This window comes from Hyla sarda, chromosome 5 (genome assembly GCF_029499605.1).
Source record: "Hyla sarda isolate aHylSar1 chromosome 5, aHylSar1.hap1, whole genome shotgun sequence".
In the NCBI taxonomy this organism is placed as follows: domain Eukaryota; kingdom Metazoa; phylum Chordata; class Amphibia; order Anura; family Hylidae; genus Hyla; species Hyla sarda.
In genome coordinates this window covers 66,791,072-66,812,402 of record NC_079193.1, presented here as the reverse complement: position 1 = coordinate 66,812,402, position 21,331 = coordinate 66,791,072, and the positions used below count along the sequence as shown (strand labels likewise).

Below are 21,331 nucleotides of genomic sequence, written 5' to 3'. Positions count from 1 at the left end.
TACAAGTCACAGCAAGTCTACAGAGCTCCCAAGGGTAATTCTGCATCTCCTCTACTCTAACCTGCACTGTTAGGATTGTAATATCTGCTCCTGCCTCAGAAAAGACAGTTATCCGTAACCTGGCATCGGTGTGTTTATTACCCCGTGCCTGGCCCAGGAGAAGCTGTCCTATCCTTGGACCCTGTAGGTTAATGGCGCCCTGGTGTCACGAAGTGATACATCTAACCACCCCGAGCCACAATCTTGCACCACACACAAAAGCACTAGTGAGTCATCACATAAACAATGGCAAGGAAATGCAAATGTGACACAGCCTGCAGACACTATAGTGAAATAGTCAACAAAGTTTTAGGGCTTTTTTTTTATGATTTGTATTTCTAAATTTTGCTCCAGTGACTTCACTCCACCTGTCAGCTAGGCTGAATTGTTGTCATTTTTACTACCAGTTTTAGTGGTAAATTCACATTTGGCAGATTTTTGCAGGTTTTATACCTATGCATGTCTTTTTCTTCTATAGCACGCTCAGATAGATGGGTCAGTCGCAGACATTTCTGCAAAAAATCTTTTGTATGTGAATATTCCTTCATACAGCCTAGTTAGATACTATCTAAGATCTTATGGACAAAAGTCTGCTATGCTTTGATGCACTGACTTCAGATACTTGTTGAAACTAGTGAGCAAATGTATAGCAAACATCAACAGAAAGATGATTGAAGGGTTGGGGGAAGAAGAGGGAGCATTCCACTTATTACAGCAGCTGAACTGCTCAAAAGAAAAAAAAATCTATTCTTTATTATTTCTGAACACAAACAATTTGCTTAAGACAACTGGTAGTTACACATAGCACCACCTTGTGTTGTACATTATGTTCTGCACTTGCACTTTTTTTCACTTGAACATTGGATTACAGCTGCAGTACTAATGCTACAGCAAAAGTTAACAGTTTGCTCAGCAGATTCCACCATAAGAATGAACAAGTTTATTTTTCTGCTTAAAGGGGTACTCCGGTGCTTAGACATTTTATCCCCTATCCAAATGATAGGGGATAAGATGCCTGATCATGGAAGTCCTGCCGCTGGGGACCCCCGTTTGTAATCAGTCCCCAAAGCGTGTTCGCTCCGGGTCTGATTACCGGCGACCACACGGCCAGCAGCGTGTGATGTCACGCCTCCGCCCCCGTGTGACGTCACGCTCCGCCCCTCAATGCAAGCCTACGGGAGGGGGCAGGACAGCTATTACGCCCCCTCCCGTAGGCTTGCATTGAGGGGCAGAGCTTGACGACACAAGGGGGCGGAGGCGTGACGTCACATGGCCGTCACGCCCCCTCCCATAGACCTGAATGGATGGGGCGTGGCATGACGTCATGTCCCCAGTCCCGGAAACCCAGAGGTTTCCGAAACTAGAATACGGGTGCTGCAGGGAGATCACAGGGGGTCCTAGCAGCGGGCCCCCCGCGATCAGACATCTTATCCCCTATCCTTTGGATAGGGGATAAAATGTTTTTGCCCGGAATACCCCTTTAAATCCACATCTGCCTAGGAAGTTTCACTATGGAACTTCCATAGTGTGCACTGAGCAGCAAAATACCATCGAAATCAATAGGATTCAGCTGTAAGTGAATTCAGCTCGTAATTTTTTTGTAAGCAAAATATCTGTAGTGTGCATAAGCCCTTAGGCTTTGTTTGAGTATTGTGGCACATGGGCTATGCAGATTTTGGCACAACATTTTTCATCTTATTAACATTCTGTATGTCTAGATCTTGTCTATACCATTGTTAAATGGCTTTTCCAGTGAAAGAAACAACCTGTGTATGGTGTAAAAAGGTATAATAATGCGACTTACTAATATAATGTTATTAGCCATAGTACACAGCTATGGTGTCTGGCTTGTAGCTCTGACATTCCTCCCATGAAACTTTCTGAAAGCAGTCTGCTCCCTTCCCTGCTACTCCATCCCCTGTCATGTCTTCTGAGGAACAGACCATTGAAATTATTATCCCATATTACTGCTCATAAGATTTTAAGGCTGCAGGGAGCAGTTCTCAGAAAAGACAGCAGTAAGCCTTTTCTGATGGAAACTGCTGTGACTACTGATGTGCAGTAATATGAGATCCCCTCTTCACATCAATGGTCTTATCCTAAGCAGACAGGAAGGGAGAGCAGGAAAGGGAGCTCTGCATTCAGAGCATGTGACCTGACATTACAGCTACAAGCCGGACAGCTCAGCTGATATGGAAGATCTGTGCACTATGACTAATAACAGTATATTAGTAAGTTGCTTTATTATACTTTATGACACCATACACTGGTTGTTTCTTTCTCAGGACAACCCATTTAAAGCAGTATGTTATGCAACAGATTTAAAGGGGTACTTCCATGGAAAACTTTTTTTTTTTTTAATCAACTGGTGCCAGAAAGTTAAACAAATTTGTAAATCACTTCTATTAAAAAATCTTAATCCCTCCAGGACTTTTTAGGGGCTGTATACTAAAGAGAAATCCAAAAAAGAAATGCATTTCCTCTGATATCATGACCACAGTGCTCTCTGCTGACCTCTGCTGTCCATTTTAGGAACTGTCCAGCACAGGAGAAAATCCCCATAGCAAACAAATGCTGCTCTGGACAGTTCCTAAAATGGACAGCAGAGGTCAGCAGAGAGCACTGTGGTCATGACATCAGAGGAAATGCATTTCTTTTTTGAATTTCTCTTTAGTATACAGTCCCTAAAAAGTACTGGAAGGATTAAGATTTTTTAATAGAAATGATTTACAAATCTGTTTAACTTTCTGGCACCAGTTGATTTAAAAAAAAAAAGTTTTCCACGGGAGTACCCTTTTAAGCAGCCAGAATCTGGCTCTTCATTGTTAATTTTATGAATCTCACTTAGGAAATCTGTCATCAGTGTCACCTGCCCTAACTTGTTAGTACAGACAGGTAGTGTAGGTGACACTGGTGATAACAATACTTACCTGTCCCCGTTCCATGCTGTGGTTATCCGGCTAACCTCTTTGGTATCTTCAGCTCTGGGTCCAACTTGGAGCATGGGCGGAGCTTAGTGACATCACCGCTGCTGTTTGCTAGCAGCGGGACCAAGCAGAGAACAGCAGCGGTGACGTCACTAAGCTCTACCCATGCCCCAAGTCTTGTGCGGAGCTGAAGATACCGAAGAGGATAGCAGGAGAACCAGAGCACGGAACAGGACCAGGTAAGTATCGTTGTCATCTGTGTCACCTGCATTACCTGTCTGTACCAATAGGTTAGTGCAGGTGGCACAGATGACAGATTTCCTTTAAAATAATACAGAGCTAAGCCACGTCCCCTAAGTCACGTCTCCAATGTCTCCAATGTCTAAAAAATGGTTCAAAAGCAAAACAGCTTCCATGCCTAAATCTTACCACTGCTGAAAGGGAGCCTGTCACATTGAACATACAATCTGATCTGTCAGTATCTTGCTATAGAGCTGGAAGAGCTGAGCAGATTGATACATTGTTTTGTTGGAAAAGAATGATAGATCTTATTATGTTTTAAGCTACATCTCTGTTTATTCTGGGTTTAGGAGTCCAGTAGGTGGTCTTACTCACTGACTGACTATATATACACTCTATATACACTCCTGGGTAAAAAAAAAGTGATGGAACTCACCCAATATTTCCACTCAAGGGCTGGTCCTGCAGGACTCCTGCTAATGGGAACAGTGTTCCTGCTGTGGAAAAAGTGCAGGAACTCAGTTCCTATGCATTTCTGCAGGACTTGAGCCCTGATGATCACCCACTTTTCCACAATACTATATATCATTTAGCTTAGCTCTTCCTGATCTTTTATATGCTGCCTAATCCATTTTGACCATGATAGGTTCCATTTAAAGGGGTTGTCTCACCAAGGCCTCGTTTACACAGTGGAATTTCCGAGCAGAATACGGCAGAAAAATTCTGCTTGGAAATGTGGTTGAAGCAGACTTTTCTTGTTTGCACTGCTGTCTACAGAGACAGCGTACCTGTAAGCAGTCCTAGTTCCGGCGTGTTCTGCCGGCACCTGCGGAATGCCTTAGGGCAGTGGTCTCCAACCTGCGGACCTCCAGATGTTGCAAAACTACAACTCCCAGCATGCCCGGACAGCCGTTGGCTGTCCGGGCATGCTGGGAGTTGTAGTTTTACAACATCTGGAGGTCCACAGGTTGGAGACCACTGCCTTAGGGTATGTTCACACAGCAGAATGTCCGCCTGGAAAATTTCCAGCCAGACAATCTGCTGTGTGAACATACCCTAAGACAAAACTTCTATTTATCTTTCCTATGTTTTTTTTTTTTTTTTAAATCCACTCATAATTTTCGCTCAAAAACTGCAGTGTCAGTTTGCAATAACACAAAAAAAAAAGCTTACTGTGTTTCCCACAAACACCCGCCCCCCCCCCCCCCCCCCCAAAAAAAAAAAACAGCTATACTCACTGTATGCCTTCTTTTTATGGCCAAAAATACTGATAATGATGTCAACAGAGAATGATGAAATGCCATACCCAGATGGGGGCATTTTTTTTTAATCCTTCGGTGGGGTTTTTAGGCTCATTGGCAGTTTTCTAATTTTGCGCCATGCTGAAGATATGGCGTTCTCCCAGGAAATCTTGGTATTTTCCTCCTATAGACTTCTATGGGAGGAAAAAAAGGATCTTCATGGGATTCTGCTGCTCAGTAAACACTAGTTCTATAGCAGAACTGTCTATGCGGACTTGGATTCTGCTGAAAGTATAAACTGCAGCTTCAAATCCTGCGCATCAAATATATGCAGGTTACTGTACGTGTGAATACACCCTTAAAGGGGTTATCCAAGATTTAAAGGGTACCTCTCATCAAATAAACTTTTGATATATTTTAGATGAATGAATGTTGAATCACTTTCCAATAGCATGTTAATGAAAAATATGCTTCTTTCTATTGTATTTTTCCCGATCAGTCCTGTCAGCAAGCATTTCTGACTCATGCTGGAGTCCTAAGCACTCAGAGCTGCCAGCCTGCTTTGTTCACAGCCAAACAGGCTGTGAACAAAGCAGGCTGGCAGCTCTGAATGTTCTCCTTTGTGAACAAAGCAGACTGGCAGCTGGTAGTGTTTAGGACTCCAGCATGAGTCTGAAATGCTTGCTGCCAGGACTGGTAGGGAGACCCCTAGTGGTCATTTCTTCAAAGTGGAAAATTAAATAGAAAGAAGCATATTTTTTAATAACATGCAATTGTAAAGTTATTCTGCATACATTAATCTATAATATATCAAAAGTTTTTTTTGATGAGAGGTACCCTTTAAAAAAACATAGCTGCTTTCTTCCAGAAACAGCACCACTGCTGTCATCAGGTTGTGTGTGGTATTACAAATTTGTTCCATTCACTTCAATGCAACTTGGTTGCAATACCAGACGGAAACTGAGGACAAAAGTGGTGCTGTTTCTGGAAGAAAGCAGCTTGTAAGGTGTATTGTAAGGTGGAAGGTGCATTTAAACACACTGGATCCACAACTGCATGTCCGCAGTTGCAGATTTTTACAGGGTTCACAGTCGCAAATTTTTGCCTAGGAAAATACGCAGTTGCAGATTCACAATTGCAGATTTTACAATTTCAAATCCTCAGCAGATTCTGTGCGTGTGTGAATGCACCCGTAACAACTGTCTCAATGCTATATAATGACCCTTGTTTATTGCATTTGCCAAACATGACACTTTTCTTATTATTCACTCTCCCAATGTATAAAATGTGGCATACAGGGAGCCAGGTCAGATAATGCATGTATGAAGCAATAAAGCATATTTGGGCTGTTCTACTACTTAAAGGGGTACTCCGGTGGAAAACCTTTTTTTCTTTAAATGAATTTGTAAATTACTTCTATTTAAAAATCTTAACCCTTCCAGTACTTTTTAGCAGCTGTATGCTACAGAGGAAATTCTTTTCTTTTTGAGTTTCTTTTTGTCTTGTCCACAGTTCTCTCTGCTGACACCTCTGTCTGTGTCAGGAACTGTCCAGAGTAGCATAGGTTTGCTCTGGACAGTTCCTGATAAGGGCATCAGGTGTCAGCAGAGAGCACTGTGGACAAGACAAAAAAGAAATTTAAAAAGAAAAGAATTTCCTCTGTAGCATACAGCTGCTAAAAAGTACTGGAACGGTAAAGATTTTTAATAGAAGTAACTTACAAATCTGTTTAACTTTCTGGCACCAGTTGATTTAAAAAAAAAAAAAATGTTTTCCACCGGAGTACCCCTTTAAGCTCAGACCATCCAGCCAATGCTATAGCATGAAGTGTAATTTATATAACTAAATGGTGATTTGTTCTGCACATGCAGGATTCCCTGGAGGTGTTTATAACAGGAAAAGAGCTACACCAGTGGTCTTCCAACTGTGGACCAGCTGTTTGCTGTCCGGGCATGCTGGGAGTTGTTGTTTTGAAACCACTGGAGGTCCACAGTTTAACCTGTTAAAGGGGTACTCCGGTGAAAACCTTTTTTCTTTTAAATCAACTGGTGGCAGAAAGTTAAACATATTTGTAAATTACTTCTATTAAAAAATCTTAATCCTTCCAGTACTTATTAGCTGCTGAATGCTACAGAGGAAATTCCTTTCTTTTTGGAACACTGATGACATCACGAGCACAGTGCTCTCTGCTGACATCTCTGTCCATTTTAGCAACCATGCATAGCAGATGCATAGCAGATGTAAGCTATGTGCAGCATAATGGCCCAGTGGGTAGCACTGCTGCCTTGCCTTGCAGTGCGCTGGAGACTTAGATTCAAATCCCACTAAGGACAACAATAAATAAAGTGTTATTATTATTATAATAACGTCAGCAGAGAGAACTGTGCTCGTGATGTCATCAGAGAGCATTCCAAAAAGAAAAGAATTTCCTCTGTAGTATTCTGCAGCTAATAAGTACAGGAAGGATTAAGATTTTTTAATAGAAGCAATTTACACATATGTTTAACTTTCTGTAACCAGTTGATTTAAAAGAAAAAAAGGTTTTCACCGGAGTACCCCTTTAAATGGGCACTGTCAGATTCAAAAACTTTTTATATGTTGTACATCTTGGCAAAACATTAACCTTTCTAATATACTTCATATGAAAATGTTATTTCCTTTTTATAGAAATCGTGGCTTATAAAATCATGGAAAATAAATATTTGGGGGGCTCACACTATAAAATATATTTAAAAAAAAAAGATATATATGTATCGAGATACTGGTGTTGCACGTAACTCCTCGTGCCAAAATAAAAGAACAAATACAAAAGACTTAGATACAGACTTCTAGATATATGGAAGTATGTATGAAACTGTATGAAAGACTTGAGAATATGGCTATTTATACACGAAACTTTAATTATAATACTGATAGTAACCATTCAGGTAAAGTTCATTGAATGGTTTGGTGCTTCCATACCGCTGGATGGAAGAATCTCCGCAATGGACAGTGTGATGTAACAGCAAGGTGACTGGCGATCTTCGCTTCTGCAGACTGGCACGGATGTGCGGCCGGCCCACAGAATGATGTCCGCGCGGTATGTGTAGTCACAGTAGTTGTTGCGGAGTCATCTCTGGGCCAGCCGCACATCCCTGCCAGTCTGCAGGAGCGAAGATCGCGAGTCACCTTGCTGTTACATCACACTGGGGGGTATTTATCAAAGGATTTATGTGTTTTTGTCACGTAACTTTGGGGCAATACTTTGGCGCAGTGTCTTGGCGCATCTTCTCCACTGTCATTTTTACAACTTTCTCAAAATCGCACGGTCCTGTGTGTGATTTTAACTTTAGTCAGTAATTCATCATTTGCGCCAATCGATCTTTGGCGCAATTTTGCGCCTTTAGGGGTTTTTTTTTGGCGCAAATCACCGCCAAGAAATTTTGCACATGGAAAACACACTTAGCAATGTCAGAAAATGTTAAAGGCGTCAAAATACATTAAAACGGGCTGCTCAATACTATCCTGCGACATAGTTGTCTCTGAGGAACCTTCACCCTCCGTTGAGCCAGCATTGGACATGGCCGCACAGGGTCAGGAAAGGTAAAGCCCTAAAGCAGTGGTCTCCAACCTGCGGACCTCCAGATGTTGCAAAACTACAACTCCCAGCATGCTCGGACAGCCAACGGCTGTCCGGGCATGCTGGGAATTGTAGTTTTGCAACATCTGGAGGTCCGCAGGTTGAAGACCACTGCACTAAAGTAACAAAACAAAAAAACTACCCAAGTTGAAAATAAAATCCATTTCACATGGTGGCTATAAACCCCACAAAAGAAAATAACTCCTGTCGCTTGCTGATATACTGCAGGAGGGACTCCGAAATGGCCGCTCTACAGGGTAAAATACGCGTCCTCTGTGGCGGTAAGTTCTGTGTAAAAGGCGCTGTGAACAGCTGATTTCAACATTTGAGCCAAAATTACTAACAACTTGCACCAAATGATAAATTTGGTGCATGTCCACGAAAACCAAAGTGAAAAAAAAAAGGGTAAAAAGAAACGGTCAACAGGCAAAATTGATAAATACCCCCCATATACCTTACAGAGATTCTTCCACCACCTATAATCTAAGTCTGGAGACTATATTCAAATAAGACTTTAGGTGGCTGTATATGGACTATAATATCTTACCCGGTCATTCCGATATACAGTGACCCCCCGACCTACGATGGCCATCGCATGTCGATGTCAGCATCGACATACGATGCTTTTTTATGTCGGGGCCATCGCAGTGCTATCCGGCAGCGCCAAATGCTTAAGCTGCTGCCGGATAGCAGCTTAATGTTCCCCCTTGTGGTGCGGTAAGTATTACTTACCCCTCCACGATGCTCCGGGGTGCCCTCCGGGTCCAGCGCTGGTCTTCCGGTGTCTTCTCGGCCCTCTCCGATGACATCAATACGCTGCTGCGCACGTCATCCAATAGGAATGGCGTACGCAGCGGCGTAATGACGTCGCTGCGCAGGCCCAGTAAGGCCTTGCGGAAGAAAGCAGAGGACCGGAGAAGACAGCAGAGGACCGGAGAAGACAGCGGAGGACCGGAGAAGACAGCAGAGGACGGGAGAAGACAGCAGAGGACGGGAGAAGACAGCAGAGGACGGGAGAAGACAGCGGAGGACCGGAGAAGACAGCAGAGGACCGGAGAAGACAGCAGAGGACCGGAGAAGACAGCAGAGGACCGGAGAAGACAGCGGAGGACCGGAGAAGACAGCGGAGGACCGGAGAAGACAGCAGAGGACGGGAGAAGACAGCAGAGGACGGGAGAAGACAGCAGAGGACCGGAGAAGACAGCAGAGGACGGGAGAAGACAGCGGAGGACCGGAGAAGACAGCGGAGGACCGGGGAAGACAGCAGAGGACCGGAGAAGACAGCAGAGGACCGGAGAAGACAGCAGAGGACCGGAGAAGACAGCGGAGGACCGGAGAAGACAGCGGAGGACCGGAGAAGACAGCGGAGAGCCCAACGGAGGCCCGGGGACACCATCTCGAGCGGCGGGGACAGGTGAGTACAGCTTCCTATACTTTACATTGCACGAATCCCTCAACATACGATGGATTCGACAAACGATGGCTCGTTTGGAACAAATTCCCATCGTATGTTGAGGGACCACTGTATATATATATATTAATAATCCATCACTTTATTATTATTTATAATCAATATTATTTTTTATTACCGTTATCATTATTTGTTCTACCATTGGATTTATAAGGCCTACAGCAAGGGCCCTGCTTAGACACTTATTACTAACAGTATTAATTATAATTTAAATAAAAGTATTGTGTATAACTAGCCATTAGTGATGAGTGGCAGGGGCCATATTCGAATTCGCGATATTTCGTGAATATATGGACGAATATTTGTCCTATGTTCACGAAATTCGCATATTCGCTATGTTGTTTTTTTTTTTTGTTTTTTTTCAATGAGAAAATTCTTAATGAAATTTGCACAATGCGCATGCGCGGTGATATCTCACCCAATAGAAGGGAGGGATCAGCGTCCTCTGACTGGAAGTGCTGATATTCGCGAATATTTCCATATTTGCATATACGCAAAAAAAAAAAAAAAAAGAATATTTTACCAACTTACGGATATATATCACCATATTCTAAATATTTGTGAAATTGCAAAGGGCCATTTTTGTTTTGATGGGACTTTTTGATGGCTTTTTATACATTTTTTTTAGTGTATACAGAGTGACCAAAAATACGCAATTCTGGACTTCAGCCAAAATGCTGCCAAAGCATCATGGGAAATGTAGTCTAAAACCATCTGCAATGCTAAGGGTTGCCTATGCCTGAACTATAGGATAACAAGATGATTGGTTGGGATTTGACCACTTGGACCCTTGCCGAAAATGGGGACATAATTGTCCCTGAAATTCAGAAATAGTAGCAGAGATAGGAAAGTCCCTTTAACTGGTGTCCCTTCTTTTCCACTGGTTTTCCCATTTCCCGTTGAAGTCAATGTAAGCAGGGATTTTTTTTAAGGTGAAACGTTGTCATTTTTGACATGGAAAGTGCAGTTTCTGTGTCAAAAATCATGCACTTATAAGCCGTTTGAACATGTCCTCAGAGTGTTAGCATGTAGCATCGTCATATGCTGTAAGAATAACCATGCAGTATGTCATGTGTTAGAACATGCCACTTTTTTTTTTTAAAGGGGTTATCCAGGAAAAAAAAACTTGTTTTTATATATCAACTGGCTCCAGAAAGTTAAACAGATTTTTAAATTACTTCTATAAAAAGAAAATCTTAATCCTTTCAGTACTTATGAGCTTCTGAAGTTAAGGTTGTTCTTTTCTGTCTAAGTGCTCTCTGATGTCACGTGTCTCGGGAAACGCCCAGTTTAGAAGCAAATCCCCATAGCAAACCTCTTCTAAACTGGGCGTTTCCCGAGACACGTGTCATCAGAGAGCACTTAGACAGAAAAGAACAACTTTAACTTCAGAAGCTCATAAGTACTGAAAAGATTAAGATTTTTTAATAGAAGTGATTTACAAATCTGTTTAACTTTCTGGAGCCAGTTGAGATATATAAAAAAAAGTTTTTTCCTGGATAACCCCTTTCAGGATTGATACAAAATCCATAAACAAAAGTGTTTTCTCCCATGTAGAATGAAAACAGTATATACACTGTGCCATATTAAAGGGGTACTCCATTCGAGCATTTTATTCCGAACGTTTGAAGCAGGCGTCGGCGTCGTGACATCACGGCCACGCTCCTAGTTATTTTTTATGCCACGCCCTCTCAATGCATGTCTATGGGAGGGGGCGTGGTGTCCGCCACGCCCCCTCCCATTGACTTGAAATGAGGGGGCATGGCATGGCATGACATCACTAGGGGCGTGGTGGTGACATCACGACCTGGCCACCCCCACCTAGCATTCTAAATGAACGCCAGGTGCTGCACAGAGATCGCGGAGGTCATGCATCTAGGGGCGGACATCAGACATATAAGGGTCTTTGTTATATGACCCTTAGGTGGGAAGTTTTGATGGCAGCTATATAACGTAGCTGTTGCTAGATATATAACTTAGGTAGCTAAACAGTTTTACGTGGTGGATTATACGTTACAGAGATTACTTACTGTGTTTGAGGTAGCGCTAAAAGTTGAAGATGCAAGGGAGGATCTAGTCACAGTAACTGGTAGATGTGGTATGGAAAACCTCTGCCCGGTATCTGGGGGAGAGGAGAAGGAACGTAGCCTGGCCTCTAGCCGTTCGGGCTCCTGCTTGTAGGATTCCAGAGGGAAATTGGGCTGCTTGGTCACTTGTGTGGGAGTGGATGGGGAAGATGACAGTCCTGAGGCTGCAGAAGACAACAACACAACGTCACCATTAGATGCATCATAAAACATGCCCTAAAAGCGCTTAAAGTCCATTATACATCATATATGTAACAAGAATCGCCTACTCTTCCAATCCAAGTCTTATCCACAGGAGTCTTGGGAGCTCATGTAGAGATCGAATTCTCGTTAGTTGTTGTTTTATCTCTCCGTGTGATATGGTGGTCACTGTGGTCAAAGATTGAAGGGTATTCCAAGTTGGATCAATTATCCCCTATACACAGGATTGTATGATTGTGGGGGTCCTTCTGCTGGGACCCATGCGATCTTAAAAAGGGGTCCCCATTCTCCCAACAGGATGAATCATTGCTTTCACATATGCTCTGCAGCTTCATTCGCTGACTGCTCCCATAGAAAGTAAATGGAGCAGTAATCCCAGCAGTCAGACCCCCTGTGATCTTATACTAATCCCCTATCATATGTCTAGGGGAGAAGTCCTAATCGTAGGACAACCCCAGTAACTTAAAGAGGGCCTGTCACTACTCCTGGCGTGTCTACTTTAATACTTGTATTGCCCACAAAGTATATATTCTGGAGCATCCCTTCAACTCAACATGGTGCCGCTTCTCTGTTATTCCTCCTGAAAATGTATGAATGGGTTGGCAGCTAGGTTTTTTTCTCAACACGGATGAATACTTCAACCTTTGTTAGATAGTGGCAGTGTGTAGGGGCGCATTCTCAAATGGCAACACCCAGTTGATCCAGAAATGCAATCAATAGAAAATTCTAGAAGGAACCTTAAAAGGTAGAGTCACACGTGCCGGATTTTGCTGCGTATTTTGCTTCTTCATATTTTCCTACCCATTAAAATCAATAGGTAACAAAATCAGCTGCAGAAAATATGCAGCAAATTACACCACGTGTGACTCTATTCACACTTACTGTATCCTACACTTATTTAATTCTGTAGATTTCAATATACACTCAAAGGGGTACTCCGGTGGAAAAAAAAATGTTTAAAATCAACTGGTGCCAGAAAGTTAAACAGATTTGTAAGTGACTTCTATTTAAAAACCTTACTCCTTCCAGTACTTATTGGATGCTGTATGCTCCAGAGGAAGTTCTTTTTGAATTTTTTTCCAGTCTGACCACGGTGCTCTCTGCTGACACCTCTGTCCATGTCAGGAACTGTCCAGAGCAAGAGAGGTTTACTATGGGGATTTGCTCCTGCACTGGCCAGTTCTTGACATGGACAGAGGTGTCAGCAGAGAGCATTGTGGTCAGACAGAAAAGAAATAAAAAATTAAATTAAATTAAAAAAAGAACTTCCTCTGTAGTATACAGCAGCTGATAAGTACTGGAAGGATTAAGATTTTTAAATAGAAATATTTACAAATCTGTATAAATTTCTGGCACCAGTTGATTTGAAAAAAATTGTTTTTCACCGGAGTACCACTTTAATGATTAAACACAGCTTCAAATATGCGCAGGATACTGTACATGTAAATAAACCCTTAAATTGAAAGTATTAATGATTCTATCACATAGACCAATCTAATTGTACACAAAAGTAACACAACTTAAGGCCCTTTTACACATGTCAGTTATCAGGCAAATGGGCGTTCCTAGATAATTGGCCATGTAAAAGGATCAGCAATCAGCCGACACACACCCGTATTTTGGCTGATCGTGCCTTTTGTGCAGCCCTATAAATGATCACTGTCAGTGGCACATCATGTAAGCGGGGATGTGGCTCCAACAGTGCTGTATGCAATGGGCTGCAGGACCTATCCCGCGATTGTTCGCTCGGCCTGGCCGCACAATTTGTTGAGCCTTGTGTTGAGTGCCTCCCGTGAGCCGCCTTTAAGGGCCCTTGACTTGAGACAGGTCTAAAAAGCAGCTGAAGAACTAATCACAAAGATTAATTTGTCCTGTATTTGTAATTCGATTGCCAATAATGTGCACATATCTTGTGCAATTTATACTTTAAAAGGCTTGTTCATTACATTTTTGCATTACATTACATTTTAATTTAGTGTTCTAGGTATATTTTTTATTTAATTTATAAAAAAAAAAAGAAAAAAGATTATTTGTTCAGATAATGCTTTTCCATGTTTGTTGTGCCCTTTACTGTTTTATGACCCTCCCCCCCTTCATAACATCCTTCTAATGTGTCCAGTCCAGTCACAGTGAGAAGACGCCACCTCTAGATTGCTGTTTCTTATTTATATTATATATTATATAGTAGGAATCACCTTGCTGCTTAAAGGAATAGTCTCATGGAATAAAACGTATCCCCAATCCGCATGATAGGGGATAAGTTTTAGATTGCAAGGGATCCCCACACAGGGGCCCCTCGTGATCTCCTGTATGGAGCCTCAGCTCTCCCCTGGAGCGGCGCATTACGACCCCCGCCCAAAGTGGAGGCTGCCACGGCCCCTCCATATATCGCTATGAGAGAAGCAAAGATAGCCGAACAACTCTCCCATAGAGATATATGGAGGGGCCATGGCGGCCCCTGCTTCGGGTGGAGATCGAGACACGCCGCTCCAGGGGAGAGCCTGGGTTCCATACAGGAGATCACGGAGGGCCCCAGTGCTCAGACAATACCCCCCCCCCCCCCCCCCCGCAATCTAAAACGTATCCCCTATCCTGCAAATTTCATGAGATATCTCCTTTAAATGCTAAAGAACCCAGGTAATGGGACTGAACACGTGCAACCACCAGCAGGTGGATATTCTAGGATATGAATCAATAGCACACAAGCGATGATTTAACAAGTATTTAACAAATATAATTTTTTTTTTACTGTTACATTGTGAATGATCTTAGAGAGTAAATACATTTTATAGTGTTACCGTAATAGAAGCAAAAAAAATAAATCTAGTTATTCCATATAGAAATGTCAAAGGTTTTGATTGCTCGGTGTCTGGGGGCTGAGACCCCAAAGATCAGTAGAATGAACTGGGAGAAATGCTCAGCTGAGCTCCTCTTGTCTCTCTTCTTGCTGCATGAGAGGGGCCCCATAGACTTTCTATAGAATCTGTCTCCCACAAGGAAGAGAGAGACAAGGAGCGAAGAGCCTAGCCCAAGGCTTCTCCCTACTCATTCTAGCACAGAGTTTCTATGTCATGTCATAACATTTTTACTAACCATTTATTAATGTTTATTATTATTTTATTACTGTATGTATATATATATATATATATATATATATATAGCCAAAGTAACCCCCCTTAAGTACCGTATTTTTTTGCCGTATAAGACGCACTTTTTCTTCCCCAAAACTGGGGGGAAAAGTTGGTGCGTCTTATACGGCAAATACACATTAAAACCCTGTCCTATCAGGTCGGTCCCAGCGGCCATCAACGGCCGGGACCCGCGGCTAATACAGGACATCACCGATCGCGGAGATGCCCTGTATTAACCCTTCAGACGTGGCGATCAAGGCTGACCGCCGCGTCTGAAGGGAAAGTGACACTAACCTGGCTGCACCGGGAGGGACCTTACCTGCCTCCTCGGTGTCTGCCCTGTGCCGGGATCCCCTGCATGGCCGGCGCTCTCCTTCGTCATCATCACGTCGTCGCGCACGCCGTCCCGTCATCCAATAGGAGCGGCGAGCGTAGTGACGTGATGGCGGCGATGGACAGCGAGAATACCGGGCAGAAGAGACGTTACGGAGCGACGGTGACACCCTGGGGACGCAGCGACAGCGATGGAGGGCGACATCCAGGGCAGCGGTGACGGGTCCGGAGCGGCGGGACACGTGAGTATTACCTCCTATACCAGTGGTCTTCAACCTGCGGACCTCAAGATGTGGCAAAACTACAACTGCCAGCATGCCCGGACAGCCAACGGCTGTCCGGGCATGCTGGGAGTTGTAGTTTTGCAACATCTGGAGGTCTGCTGATTGAAGATCACTGTCCTATACTTTACATTGTATTCTAGATTTTCCTCCTTTAACCCCTTAAGGACCCAGCCATTTTACACCTCAGGACCCGGCCATTTTTTGCACATCTGACCACTGTCACTTTAAACATTAATAACTCTGGAATGCTTTTAGTTATCATTCTGATTCCGAGAAGATTGTTTTTTCGTTACATATTCTACTTTAACATAGTGGTAAAATTTTGTGGTATCTTGCATCCTTTCTTGGTGAAAAATCCCAAAATTTTATGAAAAATTGGAAAATTTTGCATTTTTCTAACTTTGAAGCTCTCTGCTTGTAAGGAAAATGGATATTCCAAATGAATTACATATTGATTCACATATACAATATGTTTATTTTATGTTTGCATCATAAAATTGACGTGTTTTTACTTTTGGAAGACACCAGAGGGCTTCAACGGTCAGCAGCAATTTTCCAATTTTTCACAAAATTTCCAAACTCACAATTTGTCATGGACCAGTTCAGGTTTGAAGTGGATTTGAAGGGTCTTCATATTAGAAATACCCCACAAATGACCCCATTATAAAAACTGCACCCCCCAAAGTATTCAAAATGACATTCAGTCCGCGTTTTAACCCTTTAGGTGTTTCACAGGAATAGCAGCAAAGTGAAGGAGAAAATTCACAATCTCCATTTTTTACACTCGCATGTTCTTGTAGACCCAATTTTTGAATTTTTACAAGGGGTAAAAGGAGAAAATGTATACTTATATTTGTAGCCCAATTTCTCTCGAGTAAGCACATACCTCATGTGTCTATGTAAAGTGTTCGGCGGGCGCAGTAGAGGGCTCAGAACCGAAGGAGTGACAAGGGGATTTTGGAGAGTACGTTTTTTTGAAATGGTTTTTGGGGGGCATGTTGCATTTAGGAAGCCCCTATGGTGCCAGAACAGCAAAAATCCCCCACATGGCATACCATTTTGGAAACTAGACCCCTTGAGGTACGTAACAAGGAATAAAGTGAGCCTTAATACCCCACAGGAGTTTCACGACTTTTGCATATGTAAAAAATATAAAAATAAAATTTCACTAAAATGTGTGTTTCCCCCCAAATTTCACATTTTTGCAAGGGTTAATAGCAGAAAATACCCCCAAACATTGTAACCCCATCTCTTCTGAGTATGACGGTACCCCATAAGTTGACCTGAAGTGCACTATGGGTGAACTACAATGCTCAGAAGAGAAGGAGTCATATTTGGCTTTTTGAGAGCAAATTTTGCTCGGGGGCATGTCGCATTTAGGAAGCTCCTATGGTGCCAGGATAGCAAAAATTCCCCACATGGCATACCATTTTGGAAACTAGACCCCTTGAGGTACGTAACAAGGAATAAAGTGAGCCTTAATACCCCACAGGAGTTTCACGACTTTTGCATATGTAAAAAAATAAAAATAAAATTTCACTAAAATGTGTGTTTCCCCCCAAATTTCACATATTTGCAAGGGTTAATAGCAGAAAATACCCCCCAAAATTTGTAACCCCATCTCTTCTGAGTATGGAGGTACCCCATAAGTTGACCTGAAGTGCACTACGGGTGAACTACAATGCTCAGAAGAGAAGGAGTCATATTTGGCTTTTTGAGAGCAAATTTTGCTTGGGGGGCATGTCGCATTTAGGAAGCCCCTATAGTGCCAGGGCAGCAAAATAACCTCCACATGGCATACCATTTTGGAAACTAGACCCCTTGAGGAACGTAACAAGGGGTACAGTGAGCATTTACCCCCACTGGTGTCTGTCAGATCTTTGGAACAGTGGGCTGTACAACATTTTTAATTTGCACAGCCCACTGTTCCATAGATCTGTCAGACACCTGTGGGGTGTAAATTCTCACTGCATCCCTCATTACATTCCGTGAGGGGTGTTGTTTCCGAAATGGGGTCACATGTGGGGTTTTTTTTTTTTTGCGTTTGTCAAAACCGCTGTAACAATCGGCCACCCCTGTGCAAATCACCTCAAATGTACATGGTGCACTCTCCCTTCTGGGCCTTGTTGTGCGCCCCCAGAGCACTTTACGCCCACATATGAGGTATCTCCGTACTCGGGAGAAATTGCGTTACAAATTTTGGGGGGCTTTTTTCCCCTTTACCTCTTGTCAAAATGAAAAGTATAGGGCAACACCAGCATGTTAGTGTAAAAAGTTTTTTTTTTTTACACTAACATGCTGGTGTAGACCCCAACTTCCCCTTTTCATAAGGGGTGAAAGGAGAAAAAGACCCCCAAGATTTGTTAGTCAATTTCTCCCGAGTACGGCGATACCCCATATGTGACCCTAAACTGTTGCCTTGAAATACGACAGGGCTCCGAAGTGAGAGCGCTATGTGCATTTGAGGCCTGAATTAGTGATTTGCATAGGGGTGGACATAGGGGTATTCTACGCCAGTGATTCCCAAACAGGGTGCCTCCAGCTGTTGCAAAACTCCCAGCATGCTTGGACAGTCAACGGCTGTCCGGCAATACTGGGAGTTGTTGTTTTGCAACAGCTGGAGGCTCCATTTTGGAAAGAGTGGCTTACCAGGCGTTTTTCATTTTTATTGGGGAGGGAGGGGGGCTGTGTAGGGGTATGTGTATATGTAGTGTTTTTTACTTTTTATTTTATTTTGTGTTAGTGTAGTGTAGTGTTTTTAGGGTACAGTCGCACGGATGGGGGATTACAGCGAGTTTGAGCTGCCGCGCAAAATTTGCTGCATTGCAAACTTGCAGCCCGATACTCACTGTAAGCCCCTGCCCATGTGAATGTACCCTGTACATTCACAGGGGGGGGGACCTCCAGCTGTTGCAAAACTACTACTCCCAGCATGCCTGAGAATGTTTGGGAGTTGTGGTTTTGCAACAGCTGGAGGCACACGGGTTGGGAAACACTGAGTTAGGAAACAATGTTTCCCAACCAGTGTGCCTCCAGCTGTTGCAAAACCACAACTCCCAAACATTCTCAGGCATGCTGGGAGTAGTAGTTCGGCAACACCTTTAGAGCCAGATGTTGCCGAACTACAACTCACAGCATGCTTGGAGTTGTAGTTTTGCAACATCTGGAGGACTACAGTTTGCAGACCACTAATACAGTGGTTCCCAATCTGTGCCCTTCCAGATGTTGCAAAACTACAACCCCCAGTATGCCAAAACTGTCCAGGCATGCTGGGAGTTGTAGTTCTGCAACATCTGAAGGGCCAGATGTTACAGAACTACAACTCCCAGCATGCCTGGACAGTAAGGGCATGCTGAGGATGTGTAGTTTTGCAACATCTGGAAGGGCACAGTGGTCCAAAAACTGTGGACCTCCAGATGTTGCAAAACTGCAACTCCCAGCATGCCCAGATGCCAAGGGCTGTCTGGGCATGCTGGGAGTTGTAGTTTACAGGGTCCTATTACAGCAATGCATGTCGCTTTACCGTGACGTGCATTGCTGTAAAGGGCCCGACCGCGGCTGAAGATCTACTCACCTGTCGCCGCCGCCGCCATCTTCCTCGCCGGGATCCGGGTCTTCAGGGACGAGGTAAGTACCGGGGCCGGGCCCCAGCACTCCCCCGTCCCCCGCAGCGTCCTCCGGTCTTCCTCCCGTCCTCTCCGGACTTTCAGGGGCCGGGCAGGACGGGAGGAAGTAACCGCCCCCCCTCCTGCGATTGGTCGGTTAACTAACCGACAGATCGCAGGGGATCGGAGGAGGTGGCCGGCTTGCCACCTCGCTCCTATACGTTAGCATGGTCCTGGCTGTCTGTGACAGCCGGGATCATGCGAAATTACCGGGCGGTCGGGTCCCAGAGACCCGATCAGCCCGGTATCGCCGCAGATCGCAAGGGCAATTTCCCAATTTAGTCTTGTTTACATTATTTTTTCTTTTATTTTTAATGCCGTATTTTTTGCCATATAGGACGCTCCGGCATATAAGACGCACCCAATTTTAACCTCTTAAGGACCCAGGGCGTACGGGGACGTCCCCGCACCCTGGCCCTTAAGGACCCAGGACGTCCCCGTACGTCCTGGCGTTTTCCGGTCCCTGACGCTCACCGGGCAGAGATCGGAACTGGATGCCTGCTGAAATCCTTCAGCAGGCATCCAGGGCAAATGCCGAGGGGGGCCATGTAGGCCCCCCATGTCGGCCTACATGGCCCCCCTCGGCATTTGCCCTGGATGCCTGCTGAAGGATTTCAGCAGGCATCCAGTTCCGATCTCTGCCCGGTGAGCGTCAGGGACCGGAAAACGCCAGGACGTACGGGGACGTCCTGGGTCCTTAAGAGGTTAAAATTGGGTGCGTCTTATATGCCGGAGCGTCCTATATGGCAAAAAATACGGCATTAAAAATAAAAGAAAAAATAATGTAAACAAGACTAAAGACAATGCCATGAATTATCCCGAAGAAATATCAGACAAGGGTTCTAACATGAAATGCTCTCCGCTCACTTCAGGCTTATTCTACTCCAACAATCTCCTAAAATCTGGCAGGAAAAGTAGCATTTCTTTGACTTTGTGACCAGGAGCAGCATGACCATGAACAATACTTGTATTATGACTGGCTGCAATGAAGGTACCACGAGCTTGTAACATTTTTCTATCTAAAGTTACAATGGAATATTTTCCATCACACGTGGAAACGAACGCCATAATTACGATAAATCTAACGAGGAACCAGTCTATCTCATCTATTTTTCCACTGTACTCGGCTTCACACAATTTATTCATTGTTAAAGAGGGAACGTTTTCCTAGATTCCCAGTAAGTTAATTCGGTTTTTGTATTACATTGCCTGCAACCAGGACATCCTTAAAGGGGTACTCCGGTGGTAAATTTTTTGACTATATGTTATCTTCTTTGTAAGTTTAGTTTTTTTGCAATATACATGTGTTAGATGTTTTGGCAGCATGTATGTGTTTTTCTTCCCTGTTTGTTGGGCAGGAAGTTCTGTAGTTCAGAGGGTTTTCTTTTTCTGTTGTCCACAGTTCTGAATCTGTTGTGGACAAGATGTCACAGCTTTTTTTCTTCCCTTGGTCTGCATGAGAGGAATAAGCCACGCCCCTCAGCTCATCCAGCTGAGTACACAGCTCCTCCCCTCCCCCCGCTCTGTATTCTAAGGACGTAGGTCTGCACAGGAGAAGGACCTCACAGAGAAGATAAGTGTTATCTGAAGGGGAGGATGAGAAGGTGCACGGGCTGGGGATGTATGGACTGCAGGGGAATAAATCTCATACCGGGAATGATCTCTATGGGGGAGATTTATCAAAACCTGTGCAGAGGAAAACTTGCCCAGTTGCCCATGGCAACCAATCAGATTGCTTCTTTCATTTTTCACAGGAAATCATAAAAATAAAAGCAGCAAGCTGATTGGTTGCTATGGGCAACTGGGCAAGTTTTCCACTGCACAGGTTTTGATAAATCTCCCCCTTTATGTCACATGCTGAGAGTTGTAGTCCATGTTGTGTGTATTTGTATGCTAGTGTTTACAAACCAGTGTGCCTCCAGCTGTTGCAAAACTACAACTCCCAGCTAGCCCTGACATTGGGCATGCTGGGGGTTGTAGTTTTGCAACAGCTGGAGGCACACTGGTTGGGAAACACTGTTCTAGCCTATTCAGCATGCACATCATGTTACACCAGTGTTTCCCAACCATTGTGCCTCCAGCTGTTGCAAAAC

The 21,331-nt window shown here is 43.8% G+C and overlaps 1 protein-coding gene across 3 annotated transcripts in view; it reads right to left on the bottom strand.

Moving 5' to 3' along the window:
- Positions 1–21,331, bottom strand: part of PRKAG2 (protein kinase AMP-activated non-catalytic subunit gamma 2) — a 391,725-nt gene that overhangs the window by 95,872 nt on the left and 274,522 nt on the right. For all 3 annotated transcript variants that reach the window (XM_056519619.1, XM_056519621.1, XM_056519620.1), the window contains one exon: positions 11,568–11,788. In XM_056519619.1, the coding sequence (XP_056375594.1) occupies positions 11,568–11,788 (221 nt within the window). The remainder of the gene's footprint in view (positions 1–11,567; positions 11,789–21,331) is intronic.